The sequence below is a fragment of the Triturus cristatus genome, chromosome 12 (assembly GCF_964204655.1).
Source record: "Triturus cristatus chromosome 12, aTriCri1.1, whole genome shotgun sequence".
NCBI classification, from domain to species: Eukaryota; Metazoa; Chordata; class Amphibia; order Caudata; family Salamandridae; genus Triturus; species Triturus cristatus.
This window is the reverse complement of record NC_140595.1, coordinates 58,831,792-58,857,687: the sequence shown is the minus strand read 5'-3', so window position 1 is coordinate 58,857,687 and position 25,896 is coordinate 58,831,792. Positions and strand designations below refer to the sequence as shown.

The window sequence follows — 25,896 nt, the reverse complement described above, 5'->3', positions numbered from 1 at the left end:
GGGGCACTGGTAACACCAAAGGGGAGCACGGTCAACTGAAAATGCTTGTGGCCTACCGTGAACCATAGGTAAAGCCGGTGGGAAGGCAGGTCAGGGATGTGCAAATATGCATCCTGCAAGTCCAACACTATCATCCAGTCTCCAGGGTCGAGGGCAGACAGGATCTAATCCAATGTCAACATCTTGAACTTCTCCTTTTGGAGGAAGCGGTTGACGTCCCTGAGATCTAAGATAGGAAGCAGGCCTTTGTCCTTCTTAGGCAACAGAAAGTAGTGGGAGTAGCAACCACAAACTACTTCTGGGACAGGGACGCGCTCGATAGCTCTCTTGGCCAAGAGAGCCGTACCTTTCTGAAGGAGAAGGGCCAAGTCATCCTCCGACATGCAATGGATTGTAGGTGGCATGGTTTGAGGGGTAGTCTCGAAGGGGAGGAAGTAGCCCCTTCAGACTATCTGCAAAAGCCACCTGTCTGACGTGATGTTGTGCCAGTGGGGGAGGTGATGGTGTATCCTTCCACCCACTGGCAACTGGTGGCCCTGAAAGGTCAGATTAGGATGGTTTGGAGGCTGCTGCAGAGGGGACACCAGTGGACTGGCCCGCTCGCTGGCCCCCAGACCCACGACACTGGGTACCACGTCCCCAGCCGCGCAGAGGCTGAGCATTTTGGCAGTGGCGTCGAGCGATCATCCTGTCCACAGGAGCCCCTGTGCTGGGCTTGGACCATGTGCCCAATAGGATGTCCGTGAGGGCTTCATTGAAAGGCAGCTGGGGCTCTGAAGAGGCTGCTGCTGGCTGAAGCACCTCAGTTAGTCCTGACTGCCACCGTAGGCAGCCCAAGGCCAAAGGCCTCAGCTGCCCTATGCAATACCACAGCGTTGGAGGCCCCCTCCTCCGTAGCCACAGTAGGGGGAGAAAGCATACCAGGGTCTGGGGACATATCCAGACATCTGGCGTCACCCAACTCCTCTCTCCAGTCGCACTCTTCCAACTAGTCTGCCAAAGGGTCAATAGACCCCTACCAGCCCTCCTCTTCCTCACCTGGCTGCCTGTCAGGGCAAAAGGGAACACCAGGGATGAACAACGGTACAAAAGTACCCCCCAGGCGCCAGTAGCGGCATCGGTGGACGCCGGTCCGGCTCCATATCCATATCGAGGGGGAGGCCGGGGTCATTGCCAGCCGGTAACATGACATGCGGCGGAGGTGTCGTCAGTGGAATTGGTGCCGGGGGAGGCGTCGTCAGGTTGACCGGCGCCGATCCGTATCCAGGCCTGGATCCTTGGGGACCCTGCGGTGCCGGGGCCGGAGCTCCCGGCATCGAAGGCCTAGGGCCCCCAGCCGAGTGCGCGGGTCCCGAAGGCGCGCTGGCGGAGTCGGGCTGCCTAAAGATGGAATTGGAGGGTTTTGTAAAAGGCAGGCGACGCTCCGGGTCCCAGGAAGGCAGGGAAGATTGGAGCCGTCCCAGCTGTCTCTGTTGGTTTGAGCCAAAGAATGATGAACTTACTCGTCCCATATCGCGTCCGCCGACAAACGGGGAGAATGCGAATAGCGACGATGCTCCTTCGCCTTCTTCTTGTGCTTCGACTTACCTGAAGACTTCGACACCGAATGGTGGTGGTGACTCCACGACCGGTTCCGCGACCTCCCTCTCGACGGGGACCTCGAGCGGCAGAGAGCCGACTGCTGGGCATCCAGAAGCTTTCGGGACCACTCCTGCAAAGACTTCGAGTTTAAGGCGCGACAGTCGGAGCACGACCTCGGGTCATGGTCGCGCTCCAGGCACCAAAGGCACACAAGGTGTGGGTCCGTAAAAGACATCAGTTTGTGACCGGAGTCACAGGGCTTGAAGCCGGGTTGAGGATGGGACATCCCTTCGTGCACCAGGAGTCGGAAGACTCAGAAAAAAGATATTGACAAGAGTCAAAAATTGTTAGTCAGAAAGTGACTAAGGGTACCGCTCTCTCCAGGTCTACGCTGGCTGGCGCGGAAAAAGAAAGAACAGACGTTAGCGCACAGGTGCGGCGTCTGAGTAGATACCGCGATGTCACGACGGCAACCATGACGCTGACAACGAGCGCGGAGTGAACCACTGCCACCTACCGATGCGCTGCGGTACTGCTGAGAAAACATTCTACGGATCCAGTCTGACGCTTGGGGGTAATTCTAAGGTAAGGAATCCATAACTAATAGTCTCTTTCAGATGCCATGATTCATAGACTTAGTCTCAATGCATTGCAACAAGAGAAGTGAGCTAGAGTTTCAACTGTGCAAATGGTTACAGACAGAGAACAGCAGTAGATTACTTTTCAATCCTTTAATAAATTTCCTTGCGAATTTCAGAGGGAAATGCGCTTTTCCTTTCCCCTTTATATTGTGATTTCCAAGAAAATGTAACACTGACATTGTGAGTCATAAAGAGATTTGTGATATGGTTTTCACCCTTGCAAAGCCAGCCACTTTGCACAGTGCACACCTTGGAAGGATGAAGCGGATTGTATATACTCAAAAATTTGCAATGAAAAAAGGCTCTACGGACTAACTTGTGGCATGCCACTATGCGGGTTTGTGATCTAACATGGTTCTACATGTGCCATTGCCTTTTATTTCATTTAGTGATATTCTGGAAGAGTACTGGGAGCAGAATAACAATATCACTGGCAGTGGAGTGGATCTCCTTTGTAAGAGCGTCTCTCGTAAGCACCGGCTGAGCCTTCACCACGGGAGGATGGCATTGGTAATCACAGGGGACTTTTTGGTAAGATGAATGTTGTTCTTTTGTCCGAGGAAATTGTCCTGTCTCCATTCATGTTCCTTCATGCTCACTGTAGCCCAGAAGGCCTATCTCCTCTCTCATCGGGAGCTGGAATTTCATGCAACAATAAGAACATATCGACATCTCAAATCCTGGTAGACTAATGATGCTGTGTTTGGATAATTTTGGGATCTTTGAAGTTTATTTGCCTTCACAAGCGGACATTATTTTTTACCTATCTAATTTTGTCACAATGAGACGATCTGACTAGGGGCTTATGAAGGCCAATAGCAAGCCAACCATTTACCTTTAATCTTACAGGAAACCAAAGGAATGAAAGCAATGCTCTTAACATTCTTACTTGTAACATTGCTTTACAAGTATTCATTAACGAACCCGAGCGCTAAGGCATAGTCGTTCCCATAGAAATACATTCCTACTCAATACCCTAGTATTTCCAAGAGCAGCCTAAAGCAACCAAAACTAAACTGTAATACAACCAGTATTGGACTTAATCTGACTTAAATTACCGTTATCAGGAGTTTATATTTTTGAGAGAGGCTCAGAGTTGATTTCTCCTGTGTCTTCTATTTATGCTATCATCCGAGAGCTATTTAATGCGGACTCACAGCACTCAATGACATTTAGCCACAATAATGAACTGAAAGACGCTCAGAGTGGTCCACAAACTGCAGAACAAGACCATAACCCTAAAGCTGTTTTTCTAAATACCTACTCAAGGATTAGGGCCAGAGATTTAAGATTGACATCATTCTTGGTCATTTATTCTCACTGTATTATAATTTGAAGTGATTTATTAAATTGGTGTGCCTTTTTAACTGATTACTTGACGGGCCATTCATGAGTATTGCCTTCTCATCTGAATCAACCCTCAGATCACTACCCAAGAGATGAGCCTTGACAGGGGTAAATAAAGACAGGGGAGCTTTAGTGGTGCAAATGTCAAGCTCAAAACTAGTACCCAGTCATTAAGAAATACAAGGTGTGCCACCTTTGATGGGCTAGTTGGTTTCTACAACTAGAGCTGAACTAGCTATTCTGACACTCTGGCATTTCCACAGCAGCCTGCAGGCTAGGGGGCTCCTATCAGAGAGTGGAGATTGCCCTCATCCATCCATGCCCCAGTGGTCCGATTCTAGTTGCTGCTTCCTGCAGAATGGGATGGCTTGAATATTTTGCCCTGGCCGATTTTGTTTTCCTGTCCAGTCTTGTCTACAACTTCAGGATCTCCGAAAATGATTGTCAGACAGTGAGCAAAACACAAAATTTAAGGAACCTAAATATATGTATCAAAGGGGTTCAATTTACAAAGGGTTTAGAGATGGACGAAATCCTCCAAATCCGCAGAATTAACCTATGAAAAGAGAGGCATTTTATTCTACAGAATATCCATATTTCACACAAGACATAAAGGAAACCCGTACCACCAAAGGCATAAGGCAACAGTAAAGACGCAGTGGACGCCAAGGTAGCCAGACATAGGGGAGGCATTTCTAGTCACCTCTAGAGCCATATGCTGCAGATTTTACTTTAAATATAAAAGATTCAGTAATTCTGCTCATTACATTTATCAAGCGCTTCGTAGGAGGGATTGAATCAATCGCCACTATAGCCTGCAGCCATCACCACCATCCTTTTATAGCTGAAGCTAAACTCTGACAAGCACTGCCATTTATAAGCTCATTTCATAGCCAGATGGTTTTATAAAATCATGAAAGTGACGATTATGAAGCAGCTCCTGACCACAATGAGCAAAACTTAGTCAAGAACGTGTTTGGTCTCTGACTTGGACACTGCAAATATGTGAACCCAGGCCGCTGCCATTTTACACAAAATCAGTAACTGAAAAGCGAAGTGGGATGCCCCAATCACAAAAATGAAGGTTTCTAATGGGCAAACATTGTCCATTGGTCAACGTCCCAATTTCACGTTAAAGGGATATTGCATATTAAATAGTTAGTGATAACAGTAATAGGAAAAGTTGAGGGGTGGCAGTAACAACTGCAGTGTAATCAAAAAGTTAGTATGCCACCAGAGGAGCCACCGGTGTCAGAATGTGACTATGAATCTAAAATAGGCTCTCCGAGGGACGAGATGGCTCGTTGCTGCAAATATATATTTGTTGCCCGGATGCTCATGTGACTGGGTGCCGCACCGGCCCCACTCGATCCACTGGTAATTGACAGAAAGCACTTGTTTATTGTAATGCCCCTACCACTTCTTTAAGGAGTTATATCACTGGAACCATAAGTCGTTGAAAAATGGCTCAAACGGTGTCAGAATTATTGTAACCTGCCTCAGCTGAAAGGCGAGAAAAATACCCCATGTCCCTCTTGGGCTGAGGAAAGTGTGTTGCTTGATTCTATAAGGGTGAGGTGGTTCAAGAAGCAAAACAGGCTCACGAGCATGCGCAGCCCTTTGATCTGGCTTCCGTGTTTGTTTTCAAAATGTTAAAGTTGTATCTTAATTAATGAATTGTATGAATTGTATGTATCTGCTGCATGAAAGGCTCATGCAGCTGAAAGTGTCAGAATAAACTCCAAACTCAGAACTTCCTTGAACCCCAGGTAAAACTGGGGTTCTTGTAACTCAGGAGTAACTCTGGAGTCCTTTTCTACAGTGATGGGCCTTATGCTTGTTATTTGGGCTGTGCCAGATAACTCCTTCCTCGGACAGACCAGAAGCATGTCTTCCAGGCTTGGCACAGTAAAAGGACTTCTCAAGTGAGATATGACAGGCCCCAGCCTCAGTCGAAGCAGTATTTTCCTACAATTTTGGTCTTGGTGAGCTCTCCCTGCAAACCTGTCCTGCAGAGTTTCTTCGGAAGTCTGACTGAATACCAAAAACTGACTTAGGAGGCCCAGTGTTAACGGCAAACAGGAAACCATTGCCAGTTGCAATGTGTGCCACCTCCAACAAAGATTCAGCCACAACTGCAGTTTCTCCATAACCTGGCTACCAGGTAGTAGTCACTATGCGTCATAGGTGGTGTATGCTTTGAATGCAGTCCCGACCCATAGAGCCTAGTACTCTACTGGTTAGGCTTCTAAAACATGGACTACCCACAGACGCTTGTTGGGTTTACTGAATAGAAACCTCAGAACAGTTCAGAAAAAAATTAACGTGGCCATGTTGAACAGTTGAGCACTTAGTACAAGTAATTTCATCCTTTCTGTGCCTGAGCAGTATGTAACATATAATATGACCTTTTACGCACCAATACATAAGCATACCAGAGTGCCACATGATTTCCACCCCTACCTCTAATGTATCTATTAAATTGGAAGGGTCTCTCATCATTACTTTTAATTCCTTTTAAGGGAAAAATTCTAGGTACAACAGACAGGAAGAAGAAAAGAAAGCCATCAGTGGTTGAAAGTTTGACTACAGTGTGCGGTCTGAAGAGAACAACGCAGCAGGATGATGAAGAAATTCTGAAGGAGCGGGCCTTTGTCGATCTGGCCTCTCGCTGCCAGGCTGTGATCTGTTGCAGAGTTACACCCAAACAGAAAGCCATTGTTGTGCAGCTGGTAAAGAGGCACCGAAAAGCCACAACACTCGCCATTGGGGATGGAGCCAATGATGTCAACATGATCAAAAGTAAGTTTCTACCCAAGGGTGTCTAGTCAGTCTTGAAATGGGTGAGTGGACTGGTCTAGTGTCACACTGTCAAATAAACGTCTTAGGAGCCCCATTGTAAGCATGAGGGTAGTCCTGATTTGGCTGCTAACAGGAGTCATTAGCCATATCAGGACTATAACTCCTGCTGGAAAACAAACATTCCTACTGACCCTCAAAGCCCTCCCTCAACATTTCATCCAGTAAAACCTGTTGAAATCGCTTGGTGGGAAACCAGGTGAAAGGGGGTGATCAGGTGCAATAATCATGACCCCCATTGTAATCACATTTTCAGAGGATAATTAAGACCCTATATGTAATTGGGATAACATTATGTAACACTTTACTAATACCCATGATATCGGTAACATCAAGTGTGAAATTATCATTGTGGAGTTACACAAAAACACTAGTGATAGCGGTCTCAGAGGAGGTGGCAGAAAGTAATTCATATGAGTGTGACAAAGAGAAAAGACAAATATAATTGGTTCTGGGCCAAAATGTGTCACAAGAAAATAATTACTTCTATGAGTCTTTCAACGAATCAGCAGTGTTTCCTGGGTTTGTTCAATTCCGATTTAGCTTTTGGGCATCTAATCAGAATGGGTGAGCCACACCAACCTTCCTGAATTCCTTTGGGATAAAGAAAGATGTGCATTTCCAACAAGAGCAGGGTGGATTGCTCGACTACTGGGTAACCAGCAATGCAGAGCCATATTGCAGGGCATCGCTTACCTCTTTTGTGTCTGTCAATGCAGATGTAGCTGCTGGAAACAGAAAAATCGATTCCGGTCTTTTCACCCTTGGCACAATCCTGCAACTAACCGAAATGGAAGTAGGGTAACTTGGCAGTCGATGTGGGCAGAAACATTTTTTTCTCAATTAAAAATGGTTCTGCCAACTTCTACCACCAGACTCCTATTCTTCTTTGAAACACTTGACTGCTTCATTATGATCAGTTCCACCCCATACTTCTCATCGCTGTACTGCTAAAATCTTTTTCAGTCTGGGTTTTGTCGTCCTTAAACATCTTTGGTCCATTCTCATCCAACAAACATTCCCCTGCTGCATTAGACACTGCTGGCCATCCTGCTACGTTCACCGCCTCTTATCTTTTAGCACTAGAGGATTTGCACTGAACTGGAATTACCCAAATCTAGCTATCCGCTCCTTTTTAGGTCTCGCTGAGACAGCGAAAGCTGTCTCTTTGAGACATTTTGTAAGTGGGTTTTTAAAGTGCTTCCCCTGGCATAGAGCTACAGTGCACGAGGCGTGCACGCGCGCAAAGCAGCCATATGGCTTTACGTCGCTCTCCCTCGTAGCCCCTCTCCGCCCCCTTCCCTGCTGCTATTTCACACATTTTCATCAGAACTCCCGCTTCTCTCCCCCACCCCCCCACCATCGCGTCTCGCGCGTCCAATGCTTGTTCATTCTCCTCGCCCCCCCCATCGCGCTTTGCGCGGCCAATGCTTGTTGGGCTTCCTTTCACAAACAAGTGCTGGGAAACTGCCCTTGACATGTTTAGCGCAACTGTTCCATCAGACACAAATGCATAATCTCACTAGTGCAAATAAATGAACTACACTTGCAGGGACAGCTAGGCAGGCTACATTTATAGGCCTTCGTCCCTTACAGTGTATTATAAGTGTAAGTGGGTGTGTCGGTGTATTGTTCAAGGTGTGAAGGCCTGTTCCAACCCCTGCAGTGACCTTTATTCACTCGTGACCTTTATTCTCTGCTGCAGGCACAGTGCCCCCCTGCGGGCTATCAATTGGCCCCCTTCCTGGCCATTGTCTGTGCACTGGCTGCCAAGGGTCGGGCTGTCACTGACGCAGTTCACACCTCCTTTCGGAAAGGGCGCATGGCGCCTGTGAGTTGAGGAGAGTGGGGGCGGGGGAGGGGGGCTCAAGGTGAAACATCTGTCCCTCCCCTTCCAAGTGATTGTGGAGCACAGTTCAATGCTGGCCATCATGCATGCCACTGACATGCTTATTTTTTGCAGATTATACAAATGAAAGTACATCATATGGCTTGCACGACCAGTCCACTATGTCCTGTGGATGTGATGTGCATCTATCTGAATTTATAACTGCGTTTCGCTGAAACAATATCTGTGATATCTAACAGAGCTCTCCACACTAAAAAGAATAACGCAAACGTAAACATGGAAAGTGCGATTCGAAGTGAATGGAACTTCAAAGCACACAGAGCAGCAGTTAGCGCGCCTACACACAAGTCCTCTCAGTGCTGTTTACTGAATCTCTGTTGCACACAGTTGGGAAACGCAGCTGGTGAAAAGACCCTTTTATACCAGCAGCCGTACATGGTAGTCCCATGTTAACCCTTGTTTGGCGCTGATGCGGTTCTTCAGCTGAACAGGCAGCTTGCGCTTCACGAGGGATGTCTGTGAGCCCACGCTGCAGCGGGTTACATTATTAACACGAAAATATCCCTCTTCTCACAATTGTCCAACACTTGTGAATGTACCGGAGTAACAAGGGGTGTCTTAGAGCCGGAGGACGCTGTCGGAATTCACTGCAGGCCCCTTATGCAGACATTCATAGACTCGGCTTTTGGTTGCGCACAGCACAATGACCCTCGTTGTTTTTGTGTGTAGCGCTACATATCGCACCAGTGGTGTCATTGCGCTTCAAACGTTGGTTACTAGGAGGGCAACCTAAAAGTGAGATGTTAGGATAGTGCCAAATTGTTATGAGAGTAGAAGCTTGGTTACTAAGGCGCTGCTTTAATTCGGGTGGATCATGACAAGCTCATTGTGGCATGTTGAAGAGCGCTGTGAAAATTCCACTTCACCAGTAGCGAATGGATTCAATTGGATAGCACTGCCCTTGTTTAACCCATTGCACTGTATAGTCTAGTGGCAAAAACCTGTATTATGTTACAGCTCAAGCCATTTTTAAATGGACTTTTGGAATTTCTGTCTCGATCTTGCACATTTTCCCACTGTCCTTCATGTAAAGTTTACTGATGTCCTTGATTTTAACCGGGGCATGAGGTTGTGAGGTTGCTCTTTCCCATTTATTGTTCACTGTTAATGTAGGTCTGAGTTCAAAAAAATTAAGACGGTGTGAGCATTAATCGTCATGAGAAATTTCCAAACCCAATGCAAGCATCTTACACTGTATGCAAGTCAGCGTTGTCTTCATTTTGCTCTCTTAGTTACAGATCAACGACATTGGTGAATTTCTTTTTTTTTTTTTTTTGAAACCGTTTATTACAATCTCGAATATATACAGGTATGGGCCTACAACCTTCCGGCCGGCCGCTAAAGTGACAGCAATTAGTGACATATATACAATAAGGCACTTGGCGTTACAGAGACGCTAAAGCAGGAGGTATCAACAACGTGGGCCACATGACTCTGAGCCCACAATACGGTTTCGTTTTATAGAACACTAACAACATAAAACCACACCCGCAAGGCAACCCGAGAGCAAGAGTGACAACATATGCTCCTCAAATGGGGGGACCCCAACCATATACTAAAATCGAAGGAGGGGAAGGGAAATAGGTCCGGGACTGGGAAAACACTGTGCCCGGGATTGGGGGAGGGGGTCATCTAGGGGGACGGAGCTGGTGAAGCGGGAGGCAACAATGGCGGCTCGCAAATACCCCCGCGGTAGGCGTTCCAGGGGCCCCACACCTTCAGCCACGCCCCAGGCTTACCCCGCGCCACATACACAACCTTCTCTCGGAACATGCACCAATCCATGTGTTCTTTCCAGGCCGACACTGCCGGGGGCCTCTGGGATCCCCACAGTTGAGCGATGTCACGTTTAGCGATCATATAACCCAGCGTCACCCATCGCGTCTGCGGAACCGAGTAGTCGGTTGGTTCCCACACATTCAGTAGGCATCTCCTTGCTTCAGGCACCAGCACGACATGCGTAACCGCTCGCAGGACCTCATGCACACCACGCCAGAATCGCTCCACCCTCGGACATTCCCACAGAATATGTAAAAAAGTCGCCAATGCACCGCACCCACGCCTACACAGTCCATCCTTGGCATAGCCCATACGCAGAAGCCCTGGCCCCGTCATGTACACCCGGTGAAGTATCTTAAGCTGGACGAAGCGAAGGCGAGCCGGGATGGCCACCTCCTTCGGGGAGGCCACCGCGGAAATCCAGTCCTCGTCGTCCAGCTCCAACCCATCGGCAACCCAGGCCTCGCGGAGCCCAGTCAGTAAGCCCGAGCGGTCATTAATCAACTTCTTGTAGATGAGGGAGATCGTGCTGTCCGGAACGTGGCCATCTAGCACTCTATCCTCCAATGGGGAGGACTCCGGGATGGCGGCCACGTCTGGGAAGACTGAACCCAGAGCGTGACGGACCTGCAGGTATCGAAAGTATTCACTGCCCTGCAGCTGAAACTCCGCCTGCAGTGTCTCAAATGTTTTGAATCCTCCCCTCGTCCAGAGGTCCCCCACTGTACTAATGCCTATCGTGTCCCACCTATCGAAGCCCTTCGAGGTCCATAGGGAGCCCAACCTCTCAGACGCATACAACGGTGACGCCCGGGTCAAACGGTCCTTCCATCCCATAGCTGCATTGGCCGCGTGCCATACTCGCACCATGACACGCGTGGGTCCCGTAAGGCGGGAATCGGGCACGCTAGTGTAGAGCGCTCGATTATAATCGCCACCGGGCAGGAGCATCTTGTCCATTTCAAATGCCGGGTTTAAGGCGGGCCCGTAAAGGCCATGATTAATTGCAGCTAATTGGGAGGCCCAGTAATACCGCTTAATATCCGGGAGGGCAATCCCTCCGTCATACCACGGGAGCGTCAACTTTGCCAGGGCTATACGCGGCCTCCCGTCCCAGAACAGGCGGCGCTGCAAACTCTCCACCTCACGGAAGTAACGCGCCGGGACCAGATCCATCGAGTTCTGGAGAGCATACAAAAAGCGCGGCAAGGACATCATCTTGAACAATGCCGCCCGGCCGAGCGGTGAAAGCGGCAAGCGCCGCCAGCGCGCGACGTCCTCCTTCAAGCGCTGGAGGGGGGGAAGCAAATTCCGCTCGTAGCGGGCCACCGGGTCCAGCGTAATATAGACGCCCAGGTAACGAAACCCCTGCGAGGCAATCTGGATCGAGCAGCCCCGCGGGAGAACAGGAGCCTCCCCGGAAAGAACATAGATACAGGATTTAGCCCAGTTGATGACAAGACCTGAGTTGTGGCCGAAGGAGCGCAGAACATCGACCAGGACAATCAGTGATTTACGCGGGGAGGCTAAGTACAACAGGATGTCGTCGGTGTAGAGGGACACGCGGTCCTCATACTCAGGGGTCCAACGGAGACCACGGATAGAGGGGTGCCACCGCAGCCACTCCGCCAGGGGTTCCAAGGCCAGTGCAAACAGGAGCGGCGACAGGGGGCAACCCTGTCGCGTGCCCCGTCCCAGCACGAATGGGGCCGAGACTCGACCATTCACCACCACCTGCGCCAATGGGTCAGAGTACAACAATTTGACCCAGCTGATGAATCCCGGGCCAAATCCAAATTTCGCCAACATCGCCCAGATGTACGGCCACTCGAGCGTGTCGAACGCCATGGTGGCGTCCAAGGACGCCAAGATGGCCGGCTCCCGCACGAATGGAACACGCGCGAGCACCCCGTGCAAGCGCCGCAAGTTAAGAGCCGTGTTGCGATGGGGAATGAAGCCGGACTGGTCTTGGTGGACCAGATCGCCCACCACGCCGACCAGCCGGTTGGCAAGCACCTTGGCGAGGATTTTAGGCTCCGCATTCAAGAGCGAGATCGGCCGATAGGATGTAACACGGTCTCGCGGTCTCCCCTCCTTGTGGATAACCACGATGGTAGCTAGACGTTGGTCCGGCGGGAGGGAGCCCCGCGAGTGGGCCGCAAGGAACATCGCACGGAGGTGAGGTGCCAGTACATCCGGTCGCAGCTTATACAATTCGATAGGAAGGCCATTCGGGCCCATGGCCTTGCCCGAGGCGACCGAGCGTATGGCGAGGGCGATTTCATCCGAGGTGGGAGCGGCATCCAACGAATCCCTGTCCTCCACTGAAAGCGAGGGCAGCGCGATGTCCCGCAGCAGGGCATGGGAGTCCTCCTCCGAGCAGGGAGAGACCGGAGAATATACCTCGCGGAAATAATCCGCGAAGCAAGAAACAATGCCTTCCGGCTCAGTAATTCGTACACCATCCATCCTCTCAATCAGCGGGACCACACGACTAGCTCTCTCCTTCTTATCCAACCACGCAATCAGTTTGCCAGCCTTATCACCCACATCATACAGTCGCCCCTGTTGCTCTCTGCTAAGGCCCCTGGCCGCCTCCGTGACGAGGGCCCTATAGGCCGCCTGTTTAAGGTGTAGAACATGCAGCGCCGCGTCAGTCACCCCACTCCCCAGATCCCCCTCCAATTCAGTAATTTCGGCCTCCACCCGGGTCACCTCCTCCTGTGCGCGTCTGCGGGCATGGGAGATAAAGGAGAGGGCCTCCCCTCTGAGAACTGTTTTAAAGGCTTCCCACAGGGAGATAGCCGACGGAACGGACCCCACATTCTCCTCAAAATACCGTTGCAATGATTTAATCAGGTCAGCGCGAATAGTGGGGTCACGCAGGTACCAAGCATTGATTGGGGCTACCCTGCCCTCTCCCCTCGGGAAGACACCCAAGTGCAACAGGAGCGGGGAATGATCTGAAATACCCCGCGCCAGATGGCGCACCTCTCCCACCCTCCCAGCATAGGCCGCAGGGACAAGGACATAATCAAGCCGCGAGAGGCTACCATGGGCACCCGAATGGAAGGTGTACTGCAGCTGGGTGGGATGCTTTAAACGCCAGCAGTCCACCAATCCCAGTGTGTCCAAAAGGCCCGCTAACCACGCCTGTGCCCGGGGGAGGTCCCTAGGGGGATGACGATCCATGGTCCCAGAAGCCACCGCATTGAAATCCCCCCCAACCACCAGAAGCCCCCCCGGGAGGTCAAGAAGGAGGCGTCCCAGATCTGCAAAGGTGGTGGACTGTAGCCCCGGTGGGACGTACACAGAGACAAAGACAACTACCCTGCCCTCCATCCTCCCCACCAAGACAGTGTAGCGTCCCCTCTCATCGTGGCGCACCTCGTCTATTTCTAGCGGGAGCGAGGTCTTGATCATGATGCCCACCCCCCGCGAGCCTGATGTGAAGCCCGAGTGGGCCACCAAGCGAAAGCCACGGCGATTCATGGCACAAAAGGAGTTACCAATAAGGTGTGTCTCCTGCAGAAAGACCACATCAGGCAAAATCCGTTTCAAATACTGCAGGACCACACCCCGCTTGATCCTATCACCCAGTCCGTTAACATTCCAGGACAACAAAGTCAAATCCCTACCCCCCATCACATAACGAAGCCATCATTTGTCCCCCCCAGAGCATCTCAAAAACAACAATACAATAACGGGTTTGCCTTGCGGTAGAAACGAACCACACCCCACCCCACCCAACCCAACAGAACTCCCCCCACCCTGCACCCCTGCATGAGCCCAAACAGCCCCCCCAAAGTGCAGTGTGCCTGTCGCCCCATAGATAAGAAAACTAACTAGTCCCCCAGAGGAGGAGGGAGATCCCCCAAGAGACCCCACACGACCTCCACAGGAGGGGAACTTACCCTAACAGTCAATAGTGACAACAACGCAGTCCAGAGCAAGGCCTACCATTAGTCCCTCAGTCCTGATCCGGCGGGCCCTCCCCACCAACCGCACCCCCCCCACCCCCCCGGTCCCGATCTCCGGGCAAAGTGTCTAGCCAGTCCCCGGCCACATCGGGTCGATCAAAAAAGTGCGTGTGGCCATCCACCTCCACTCTCAGCTTAGCTGGAAAAAGCATCGCATATTTGAGATTCAGGTCCCTTAGGCGACGTTTAACACCGAGAAAGCTCAGTCTCTGCTTTTGGACTGCCGGAGTGAAGTCAGGATAGAAATTGATGTCCATATTGTCAAGTTTGACCGGCCCTTGTAGCCTGGAAGTCTGTAGGATAGCGTCTCTGTCCCGAAAATTGAAGATCCGGGCGATGAGAGGCCTCGGAGGGGCTCCAACCTTAGGCCTACCCCCGGGGACCCTGTGGGCACGCTCCACCGCAAAGAATTTACTCAGCCCCCGAGGCTGGAGATGGGTGAGAACCAGGTCCTCAACAAATAGATCCGCTGCCTCCGCCTCGCGTCCCTCCGGCACCCCGATAATGCGGACGTTGTTCCTCCGGGCCCGACCCTCGGAATCCTCCAGCCGACGATTCATCAGGGCGCTCGCCTGGCCAAGCCTGCGCACCTCCTGTTGGAGGGCCGCTACGTCCGTTGTGAGGCCCGTGGTAGAGTGGGCCAAAGAGTCGACCCGGTCATTGGTTTTAGACAAATCAGCCCTCACGAGGCCCACATCCACGAGGACCGAGTCAATCTTCTGCGCCAGAGTGTCGAAGCGCTGGTCCACCGAGGCCTTCATCTCGGCGATGGCACCCATGACGTCTCGGAGGGTCAGGTCCGTGGGCAGAGCGGAAGCATCAGTCGGGCCCGTGGGGGACCTACGCGGCGCCTCTGGGGATCCCTTCTGGAGGGTGTAGCGGTCCATACTGTTGGATTGCTGGGCCGCGCCACGGCGGGTCGATTTTATCTTAGCCCGATCGCCATCTTGTTTTGTGGACATGGTTTCAATCCCCAAGACGAGTCAATCTCCTCAAGAAACGGGGGGCCGACAATCCAGTTCAAGGGGTCCAGGGGGGGGCGACCACCGCTCCGCAGGACGGACCGCAGCTGGCGGACCGGCAGGGCACCCCAGCGAGACCACACCACCGCACACCGCCCCGCAACCCAACCTCGCCTGGCAGCAAGGAGGGCGCAAAAGCGAAAGTGAAAGTGCGGGGTACGCGAGTCACCCAGCCTTGCCCGCCGCTGTTGTTCACTTTGTGTCCGGATCGCCCCACAACTCCAGTACGGGGGGCCGGTGTGGAGAAGGCCGCAAACCTCAATCGATGCTCCTGACGGTGTCCGAGGTCCGATTTAAAAACGGAAAACGGGCGTCACCTCTGCTCGGGCTCACAAATACAGTCCCCTCATCTGGGACAGGATTCTGTCAGGATTTATGCAGGAGGTCGCGGAGGTCCTCGGGAGCCTCGCACCTACGCGGCCATCTTGGTTGCGCGCTAGGCTCCTCATTGGTGAATTTCTAGACATAGCCCCTTACCCTAGTTTTTATAAGCCTAATGACATTAGGAAAGGGGTTCACAGTGTGTTATGCACTTTAAAAACAAGCATTGGCATAGCCGATAGGTCTCGCCTTTGGGACCATATAAGTGTTTAGCAATGCAACAGTTGATGTTGTTGCACCAAGGATATTGTGCTGCATAACTAAATACTTATAAGGTCCCAAAAGCGAGACCTATTGGCTATGCCAATGCTTGTTGTATATTGGTGCTCATCCCATTCCCTACCTGCACCTCTACCAGTAGGGATCCCCAGGCATTCTTAATCAAAGCCATCTTGTCCCGAGATTATGTTAACATCTCTAGGCTTAATGATGAAACACAAATCTTATTTTTCGTTTCTATCTCTCCAAATCTTCGGTCTCAAATCTGTCTAGCTTCTTGCCATCTATCACTGGATAGCTCATACTGAATTTCTCCAAAAGGGAAATGAATTACTTTTCTGCATTTCCTTCTCTTCCATTCTTTCCATATTTCATCCTCTTTCTTCTTTGCATTTTTTTACTCATGGTATACTGACAGAAATCTAGAAGACCTGTTCGATACCTAGATATAGCTCAATTGTTCTATTTGATATACATGACAGAATCCACAAAACCTTCACAAAATCCTCCATTTCAAAACAGCAAAGTAACTCAAAGCCCTGGCTGTTAGCAAGCTGGAGCATGGAAACAGCGTCCTGGTCGGCCACCTCAAATAGTCTCAGGCATTAAAAACATCATCATTAATTTGGCCACTACTCAGCATTCCTTGCGTCATCCCTTGTCCCACTAGTGCCTTCAGACTGGGTGGCTAGCAACTAGATTCCATGCCCTTATCTCCTCACTGACGTTCCCAAGGAAGTCCAGGGTATCCTCCTTCTAGATCTCTCAGTTACTTTCCAAATATATCCAAACCTGGACCCTGTACTCCGCTTCTAACCACCTCCTAGCTGCCTGCACACCACATTCGTATCACATGTCAGTTTTGTGCTTTCCACTTGCTCATCCCTCCATATACAAAGCTCCAATATCCAATGTGCATTCCTTGTCCACCGAGTTTCCTCAGCACCGAGGTTTCATGACAAATCCTAAACTCCATTCCTTCCTGCTCCCACCAAAACATTGATAACCCCTTACCTGTGCATCCTCCCCTGGAGCTGTAAGCGTGTAAACACTTACAGTACACATCGTGCATGTCTGTCCATGTCTAGAGTCACAGTATGAGCGAGTGATAGCATGAAGATGCAGATATACCGGAGTTGTGTCAGGTATTTGACATCGTAAGTGTAGCAGAAGTGGAACTGCTTAACAATGACAGCAGCAACAATATTATGTAGAAATTTGAACCAATGAAGAAAGATTTGAGCTCCTTAAAGGAAGATAAATTGTTGTATGTTGGAACAACGAGTTCCTCAACAACGACTACCCTAATAACGCGATCTCTTCAACGAACGCATCTTAACCATAATTTTTTTACCACGGATTCCTTTACCATGAATTTTCATGGTAAAGGCATGCATGGTAAAAAAAATATGCATCCTTACTGCTACCCCGATGCCAAACCCCTCCCACCCCCTAAAAACTAACACGAACCCCTCCCCCCTAAAAACTAACACAAACCCCCACCCCTTATAAACTAACACGTACCCCACCCCCTAAATACTTACACGAACCCCCCACCCACAAATCTCTCTTACCTGTCCTGTTTCTGTCCGACGCTCAACTTTGCCTTTTCCAAACACTAAACCGACTTAGCCTTAACCACGCACATGCGTGATTCAGGCTAAGTCGTTGTTCGGGCAAGTCGTTGTTTGGCTTGCATGACTCGTTGTTCAGGATGATCCCCAAGATAAATAGCTGAGCATGTGAGACATTGAGGATAGTGTTTGTTATCCTGCTATTCCATCTTGCAGCTGCGGACATCGGAGTTGGCATCAGTGGTCAGGAAGGGACTCAGGCAGTCCAATCGAGTGACTATGCCCTGGCACAGTTTAGCTACCTGCAGCGTCTCCTCCTGGTCCATGGCCGGTGGTCGTACCTCCGAATCTGCAAATTCCTCCGTTACTTCTACTACAAGACATTTGCCAGTGTGCTGGGGCATATTTGGTTTGCCTGCTTCAATGGATTCACAGCTCTGGTGAGTAGAGCTACTATTCTTGGTCATTTCTTTGGAGAGGTGTCGAGCTGGAACAGATTGCTGCTGATAGCATATGCGCTAATGTGTTGCTGAATGTGTGTGCATCTCTCTGTCTATGCACGTGACAGTGTGTGTGTGTTTGTACGTGTGCAGACCCGGAGGTTATCTAGCAGAAACCATCTGACTGCTGGAGCATACACAGAGATAAAGTGGTGTTTGTGATTTTTTTAGTGACACACCAAAATCCAAAATGCACTCCTAAACAATTATTGTTTCTGTTCCAAAACCTCAAACATCAATAATGGACCTGCAAGTTTCAGGTGAACAAGAGTTTACTTAAAGATTGTGCTTATGTTTTTATGAACCCTATGTTACGAGGAGAAAACTCCAAGTCCTAATGCATCTGGCATCCTTGTGCCAACTAGGATTGAACATTGAAACCAGGATAGAGAAAAAAGGAGCGTGCCGTTAGTAAGATTACCAGATAAATCCATATAATCAGGGCCACCATTTTCCAAGCCTCAGCTTTTTCTGACCAACCTAAAAACACTGAGGAGTTTGCGTCCTCGATCATTTCAAGGAAACCAATTGGAAGAACACACCACAAAATAATGATTAGTAAAAGGAAAGCCCACGACTAGAGTTTGGTGCCCCTGAAGACATGGGTTCATCTGGTAAACTTCAGCACAAGGTAGAACCATCAAACAATTTGATAACCCACCAAATCCCTCATAAAGGTAATATGCTGCACAATGACCACTCTCTTTATGAACCTAGGTTGTTCCCGAAAAAATGGACTGTTAGAATGTACTGCTCTCGGTCCTTTTTTCTCCCCTGTAGACAATTGCTGCTTTAGCGCCAGGAAACCAATCTGGTTACAGTTTGCTCCATAAATACAATTAATGCACAAGTTACATACCTTTGGTAATGATATATCTGTAAGAAACAGTAGTGATAGATTCCTTACCTTAGAATTACCCCCAGGCGTCAGACTGGATCCGGAAAGTTTTCGTCAGCAGTACCCCTGCGCGTCGGAAGGCGTCATCGTGCGGCTCAGCGTGCGTCGTTGGCGCCGGGATGATGTTGCTGGAGCTACTTAGACGCGCCCACACACGCTGATGTCAGTTCTGTACATGACTTTCCGCACCAGGAATGCAGAGCCATGCAAGAAACTGACCACTGGTGCCATGAAACTAGAGCGCTGAAAGGGATGACCTCAACCCTAGAAATCAGTTCGCAGAACGGGGAGGATGGGTGGGGCGGTAAGGAATCTATCACTACTAATGTTTCTTACAGATATATCGTTACCGAAGGTAAGTAACTTGTGCATCTGAAAGAAACACGTAGTGATAGATTCCTTACCTTAGAATAGATACCTCAGCAATACCAACTCCGGTGGTGTGTCTGCGAAACAAGATCACACCAGAAAGTCCTGGAGAACAGAACGGCCAAAGAAGCCGTCTTTCCGGACTTGGCTGTCCATGCAGTAGCGCTTGGTAAACGTGTACAGCGAGGCCCACGTAGCTGCCTGACAGATGTCATGCAAGGGAACTCCCCGTCCCAAAGCAGTAGTGGCTGCCGTCACCCTGGTAGAATGAGCGCGCAGCCCCACCGGAGGCTCTTATTTAGCCAAAGAATAACAAGCCTTTATGCACAGAACGACCCACCGAGAGATGGTCCGCTTGTGCACGGCCCGACCTTTCTTGGCGCCCACGTAGCCAACAAAGAGCTGGTCATCCACCCGGAACTGTTGTGTGCGGTTTAGGTAGAATGAGAGCGCACGTTTTGGGTCCAGACGGTGGAGCCTCTCTTCCTCTTTCGAGGGATGCGGAAGCAGAAAGAAGGTGGGCAAAGTGATGGAGGTGTTGAAGAAAGAGACTGGAGCTCACTCACTCTTCTGGCAGAGGTGATGGCCAACAGGAAAGCTGTCTTTAAAGTGAGAAGACGAAGAGGACAGTTGTGGAGTGGCTCAAAGGGAGCACACATCAGATATGTCAGAACCAGGTTCACGTCCCACGAGGCATTATGAAAGGAACAGGAGGGAAAAGATGAGTAATGCCTTCTAAGAATCTATTTACAACAGGGGACTTGAAAAGGGAAGGCTGATCTGGAAGCCGTAAAAAGGCTGACATGGCAGAGAGATAGCTCTTGATAGTGTCCAGAGCAGAGCCCTGCTGGGCCAAAGAAAGAAGGAATAGAAGGACCTATGAAAGAGGGGCAGAAAGGGGATCCACAGCCTTTGCTGTGCACCATGCCACAAACTTATTCCACCTGCAGGCGTATACCATCTTAGTGGAGGGACGCCTGACTGCCAAGATTATATCACAAACTTCGGGAGGCAGGTCAAAAGACGTCAACTGCCACCGCTCGATCTCCACGCAAGGAAATGGAGGCTAGACAGGTTTGGGTGGAAGACTGTCCCCTGTTGCTGCAACAGAAGATCCTCCCGCAATGGCAGTCGGATCGGGGGATCGATAGTCATACTGAGTAGCTCGGGATACCATACTCTTCGAGCCCAGTCCGGAGCCACAAGAATGACTTGGGCCCGGTTGTGCTTGATCTTTTTCAGCACTCTGGGCAGAAGTGGTATAGGCGGAAAGGCGTATAGTAAACCACAACTCCACTCGCAATGAAAAGCGTCGCCTAGCGAGTGGCGCCTTGGAAATTCCAACACGCAGAACTGCTGACATTGCGCGTTCTCTTCAGTGGCAAATCGATCTAACCAAGGCTCTCCCCACTGCTGAAAGAGACCTTGCGCCACTTCCGAGCCACCCCCTAAAAACTAACGTGAACCCCCCACCCTCTAAAAACTAACACGAACTCCCACCCCCTAAAAACTAACACAGACCCTCCACCCACAAAATACTTACATGAAGCCCCCACCCACAAATCTCTCTTACCTGTCCTGTTTCTGTCCGACGCTCAACTTTGCCCTTCCCAAACACTAAACCGACTTAGCCTTAACCACGCACATGCGTGGTTCAGGCTAAGTCATTGTTCGGGCAAGTCGTTGTTTGGCTTGCATGACTCCGGAACTTATTGTTCTGGAGTCGTTGTTCAGGATGATCCCCAAGATAAATAGCTGAGCATGTGAGACATTGAGGATAGTGTTTGGTATCCTGCTATTCCATCTTGCAGCTGCGGACATCGGAGTTGGCATCAGTGGTCAGGAAGGGACTCAGGCAGTCCAATCGAGTGACTATGCCCTGGCACAGTTTAGCTACCTGCAGCGTCTCCTCCTGGTCCATGGCTGGTCTACTTGGGCCCGGTCGCGCTTGATCTTCTTCAGCGCTCTGGGTAGAAGTGGTATAGGCGGAAAGGCGTATAGTAGACTGCAACTCCACTCGCGATGAAAAGCATCACCTAGCGAGTGCCGCCTCGGAAATTCCAACGCGCAGAACTGCTGACATTGCGCGTTCTCTTCAATGGCAAATAGATCTAACCAAGGCTCTCCCCACTGCTGAAAGAGACCTTGCGCCACTTCCGAGTGCAGACACCATTCGTGATCCATCATGCACCGGCGGCTGAGTTTGTCCGCCCTCATGTTCAGAGAACCTGCCAGGTGTTGAATCACCAAGAAAATGCCCTGATGTTCCAGCCATGTCCAGGGACGCAGAGCCTCTTGACATAGGGTCCACAACCCCACCCTGCCCTGTTTGTTGCAGTACCACATGGCGGTGGTGTTGTCCGTGAATACCTGCACTACTCTCCCCTTGACAGAAGGAAGGAATGCTTTCAGTGCAAGTCTGATCGCTCGAAGCTCCAGAAGGTTGATATGGAGCCGGGACCCCGCCGGAGACCAGAGTCCTCTGATGTCCCCCCCTCCCATGTGGCCGCCCCATCCCAGAAGGGACGCGTCTGTCACCACTGTGTGTTCCGGTTGGGGAAGGGAGAGGGATCTGCCATTGACCCAATCGCGATTTGTGAGCCACCACGGCAATTGTTGTACAGTGCCCTCCGAGATCTGGACATGATCGGACAGGTTGCCCTGATGCTGTGCCCACTGGAACTTCAGGTCCCACTGCAGAGCCCGCATATGCCATCTGGCATGATCTATCAACAGGATGCAGGAGGCCATCAGGCCCAGTAGCCGGAGGGTCATCCTGACCGAAACCCGGGATAAAGGCTGAAAGATCGGAATCATAGCCTGAATATCCTGGACTCGCTGCTCGGGAGGATAAACCCGAAACTGCGCCGAATCCAGAACCACTCCGATGAAGAGGAGCTTCTGAGAGGGAATCAGGTGCGACTTCGGCACGTTGATGGAGAACCCCAGCAAATGCAGGAGGTTGGCCGTAGTCTGGAGGTGGGAGACGACTGCCTGGGGCGAGCCCGCCTTCCACAACCAGTCGTCAAGATAGGGGAAGACTGGGACCCCTGATATGCGCTGATGAGCTGCGACCACCACCATCACTTTCGTGAACACCCGAGGGGCGCTAGTAAGGCCACAAGGGAGCACGGTGAACTGAAAATGCTCGTGGCCTACCGTGAACCGCAGGTAACGCCGGTGGGCCGGCAGGATGGGAATATGAAAGTAAGCGTCCTGCAAGTCCAACGCTACCATCCAGTCTTGCGGGTCTAGGGCAAACAAGACCTGAGCAAGTGTTAGCATCTTGAACTTCTCCTTGCGGAGGAAGCGATTGTCGTTCCGAAAGTCTAAGATAGGACGCAGAACCTTGTCCTTCTTGGGGACCAGAAAGTAGTGGGAATAACAACCACGACCTACTTCTGGCCCAGGAACGAGCTTGATGGCCCCCTTGGCCAAGAGGGCCGTGACTTCCAGCTGAAGAAGCGCAAGATGGTCCCCCGACATGCGGTGGTATTGAGGTGGCATGGCTGGAGGGGAAGTCTCGAAGGGGAGGGAGTAGCCCCTTCGGACAATTTGCAGCACCCACTTGTCCAAAGTGATGTTGCGCCAGTGGGGGAGATGATGGTGAATTCTGCTGCCCACTGGCGTTTGATGGGCATGAAAGGTCGGACTAGGAAGGCTTTGCAGTGGATGCTGCGGGGGTGGAGGTGGATTGACCCACCCACTGGCCCCCTGAACCGCCTCGACGGTTCCCACGTCCGCAGCTGCGCTGTTGTTTTTGCTGCGCCGGCCTGTGGCCCTGCAAACGTAGTGGGGCACCCCTTCCGTGGCCACAAAAGGAGCGAAAGGCAGAGGAGGCCGAGTGGCCGACAGGCCCAAGGACTTGGCCATAGCCCGTGAGTCCTTAAAGCGCTCCAACGCACTATCTGCCTTATTGCCAAAAAGGCGAATGCCATCAAAGGGCATGTCCATCAGAGTATTCTGGACATCCCCTGAGAAGCCAGTTGTTCTCAGCCTGGCGTGGCGCTTAAGCGCCACCGTCGTGGAAATCGCCCTGCCCAGCGACTCGGCGGTGTCCAGCCCACAACGGATGGTGAATTTAGCTCCTTCTCTCCCAGCAGCAATAGCTTGGGTGAGTACTGTCTGGGCCTCCTCCAAACAGCTAGCACCTGTGCAACCGTGTCCCACACAGAGTAGGAATAACGGCCCAAGAGGCATGCGGTGTTCACCGACCGCAGCTTTAAGCTGGCAGATGAAAACAACTTCTTGCCAACCTGCTCCAGCTTCTTGGATTCCTTATCCGGAGGTGCGGAAGAGAACGCGCTCTGGGACGCAGAGGCCTGGACAACCAAGCTCTCAGGAGTGGGGCGTTGGGAGAGGAAGAGGGGGTCGCCCGGAGCCGGGAGATGGCATCGGGCCACGTTCCTGTCCACAGGAGCCCCTGTGTTGGGCCTGGACCAGGTGCCCAAAAGAATGTCATACAGTGCGTCATTAAAGGGCAGCAAGGGCTCCGAAGAGGTCGCCGCCGGTTGGAGCACTTCTGTCAGCCACTGTAGAGAGTTTGAGGTGGAGGGCCTCGGCCGCCCTACACAACACCACTGCGTAACTGGTTCCCTCCTCCATGGCCACGGTAGGAGAAGACAGCATGCCAAGGTCAGGTGAGGTGTCAAGACCACTGGCATCCCCCAAATCCTCTGCCCAGCCCGGGTCATAAGCACAGTCTTGTGCGAGAGGGTCCTCAGACCCCTCCCAGTCCTCCCCTTCCTTCGAAGTCTGTGGAACAGGCTGAAAATACAGAGGACAGACATAGGGAAAAAATGGCCCCATCGGCGTCGAAATCAGCGATGACAGTCCCCACAGTTCTTAAACCCGGGCATCCCTACGACACCAGGAGTTGATCGACTCGAGAAAAAAGAGACAAAAGGCCTAAAAAAACTCAAAAAATGACTGGGGGTACTAGCTCTTCCCAGATCTGCGCTTGCTGGCGCGGAAAAAGAAAGAACTGACGTCCGCGCGTTGACGCTTCTAAGTAGCTCCAGCGACGTCATCCCGGCGCCAACGACGCACGCGGAGCCGCACGTCGACGCCTACTGACGCGCGGGGGTACTGCTGACTTTTAACTTTTTTTCTGGCCGTGTACTCTAAAGATCCTAAAATGCCAGCTCGGTTTATTTCAATATGTCTAAATTATGGTCGCTTGAAAATAAGAAAAAGAAAGAACTGACGTCCGCGCGTGGGCGTTTCTAAGTAGCTCCAGCGACGTCATCCCGGCGCCAACGACGCACGCGGAGCCGCACGTCGACGCCTACTGACGCGCGGGGTTACTGCTGACTTTTTACTTTTTTTCTGGCAGTGTACTCTAAAGATCCTAAAATGCCAGCTCGGTTTATTTCAATATGTCTAAATTATGGTCGCTTGAAAGTAAGGAATCATCACAATGATAGAAAAAAAAGAATGACTGAAAACAAAATGAATGGAGGTTTTATGACATAATACTGATCACGAAAAATATGTGCTACAAAAATATTGTTACAAAAACAAAATCATTATAATATCGACTTTCATAAATCTCTATGGTAATAATAAATATAAAGATATTGCTATTTTAAAAATTGGAAAACTACCACTATCGAAAACAAAAAGGTAGAGGGCACATTAAAACAAAAGTATAACAACAGAAATATAAATAAGCAACATATTAACTAGAGTGACTAGAGTACTATAACATCATTATAAATAAAATAAAAACTAAAATAACATCACATCACAAAATAGAAAGTAAATATACACAAATGTATAATAAAGAAAGCAAGAAGCAATAGCATATTAATACCACCAAGAAAATGAAAGCCAATAGCTCCCTTTTTATATCAGCTATAGGGCATATAGGTTGGAAGAATTCACAGTTCAGAGATAGATACCAACCCAAATCCCACATACCGTGACAGAATGTGTACAGAAGTACACTGTCCCCAGGAAGCCACAGCTAATGATATAGTAAGGAGACTGGCATAAATTGTTTTCTCTGAAAGCACTCTTTGAAGAACCTTACCCTCGATCAAAAATGAAAAAAAGAACTTATAATACAATCAAGCTTTATTGCAATAACTCCCAAAACTATTCAAACAACTTGGCAAATTCATGAAATATTAGTCAAGAAAGTCCTACTTTTTACACACATCCAAGGAATGCACTACCAGCAATAAATTGCTCTAGATGGCCGCTGAGACCAGGACCAAAAACGCAGGTGGCCCCCTTGCAAAACTAGGTCTTTTTGTGATAGATAATTTTATGTTGCCACAATACGTTTTTGGGACCTTGCCTGCCTTGTTTGAAGTTTGCAGGGGATTCTGGGTAACGGAACCTGGTGAGAGCCACACTATGGGCCTCATGTAGGTAAATAAATTTTACCGGTTCTTAAATACCGAGCCGTACCGAATCGGTAAATTAGAATCGGTAAGTTATATGTAGGTAAAAATTCGGTAACAGTTACCGATTCGGTAACATTCGGTAATCACGAATCGGAATTCACCGAATCGGTAAATACCGAGGTGGTATTTACCGAATCGGAAAATACCGAGGTGGTATTTACCGAATCGGAAAATACCGAGGTGGTATTTACCGAATCGGAAAATACCGAATCGGTATGTACGGATTCGGTAAATAAAATCACATGACTTGACGAAACAGCTAATCCTGTGCAACGACAGCCCACCCAACCAGGAAGTGCCCACAGCTGAAGTGGCCACACCCAGGCAGGTGTACATAATTAGCCGACCCTGGAGAGGCTTGGAGTGCAGAGGAGAGGCAGGGAGCCGTTGCATGTGCGAGCGGGTAAACGAACAGCATGTCCAG

General features: G+C 50.3%; 1 protein-coding gene across 2 annotated transcripts in view; it reads left to right on the top strand.

The window, feature by feature from the left end:
- ATP8B3 (ATPase phospholipid transporting 8B3) overlaps positions 1–25,896 on the top strand; it is a 396,086-nt gene that overhangs the window by 311,651 nt on the left and 58,539 nt on the right. For both annotated transcript variants that reach the window (XM_085638336.1, XM_085638337.1), the window contains 3 exons: positions 2,612–2,753; positions 6,092–6,371; positions 17,509–17,732. In XM_085638336.1, the coding sequence (XP_085494462.1) occupies positions 2,612–2,753; positions 6,092–6,371; positions 17,509–17,732 (646 nt within the window). The remainder of the gene's footprint in view (positions 1–2,611; positions 2,754–6,091; positions 6,372–17,508; positions 17,733–25,896) is intronic.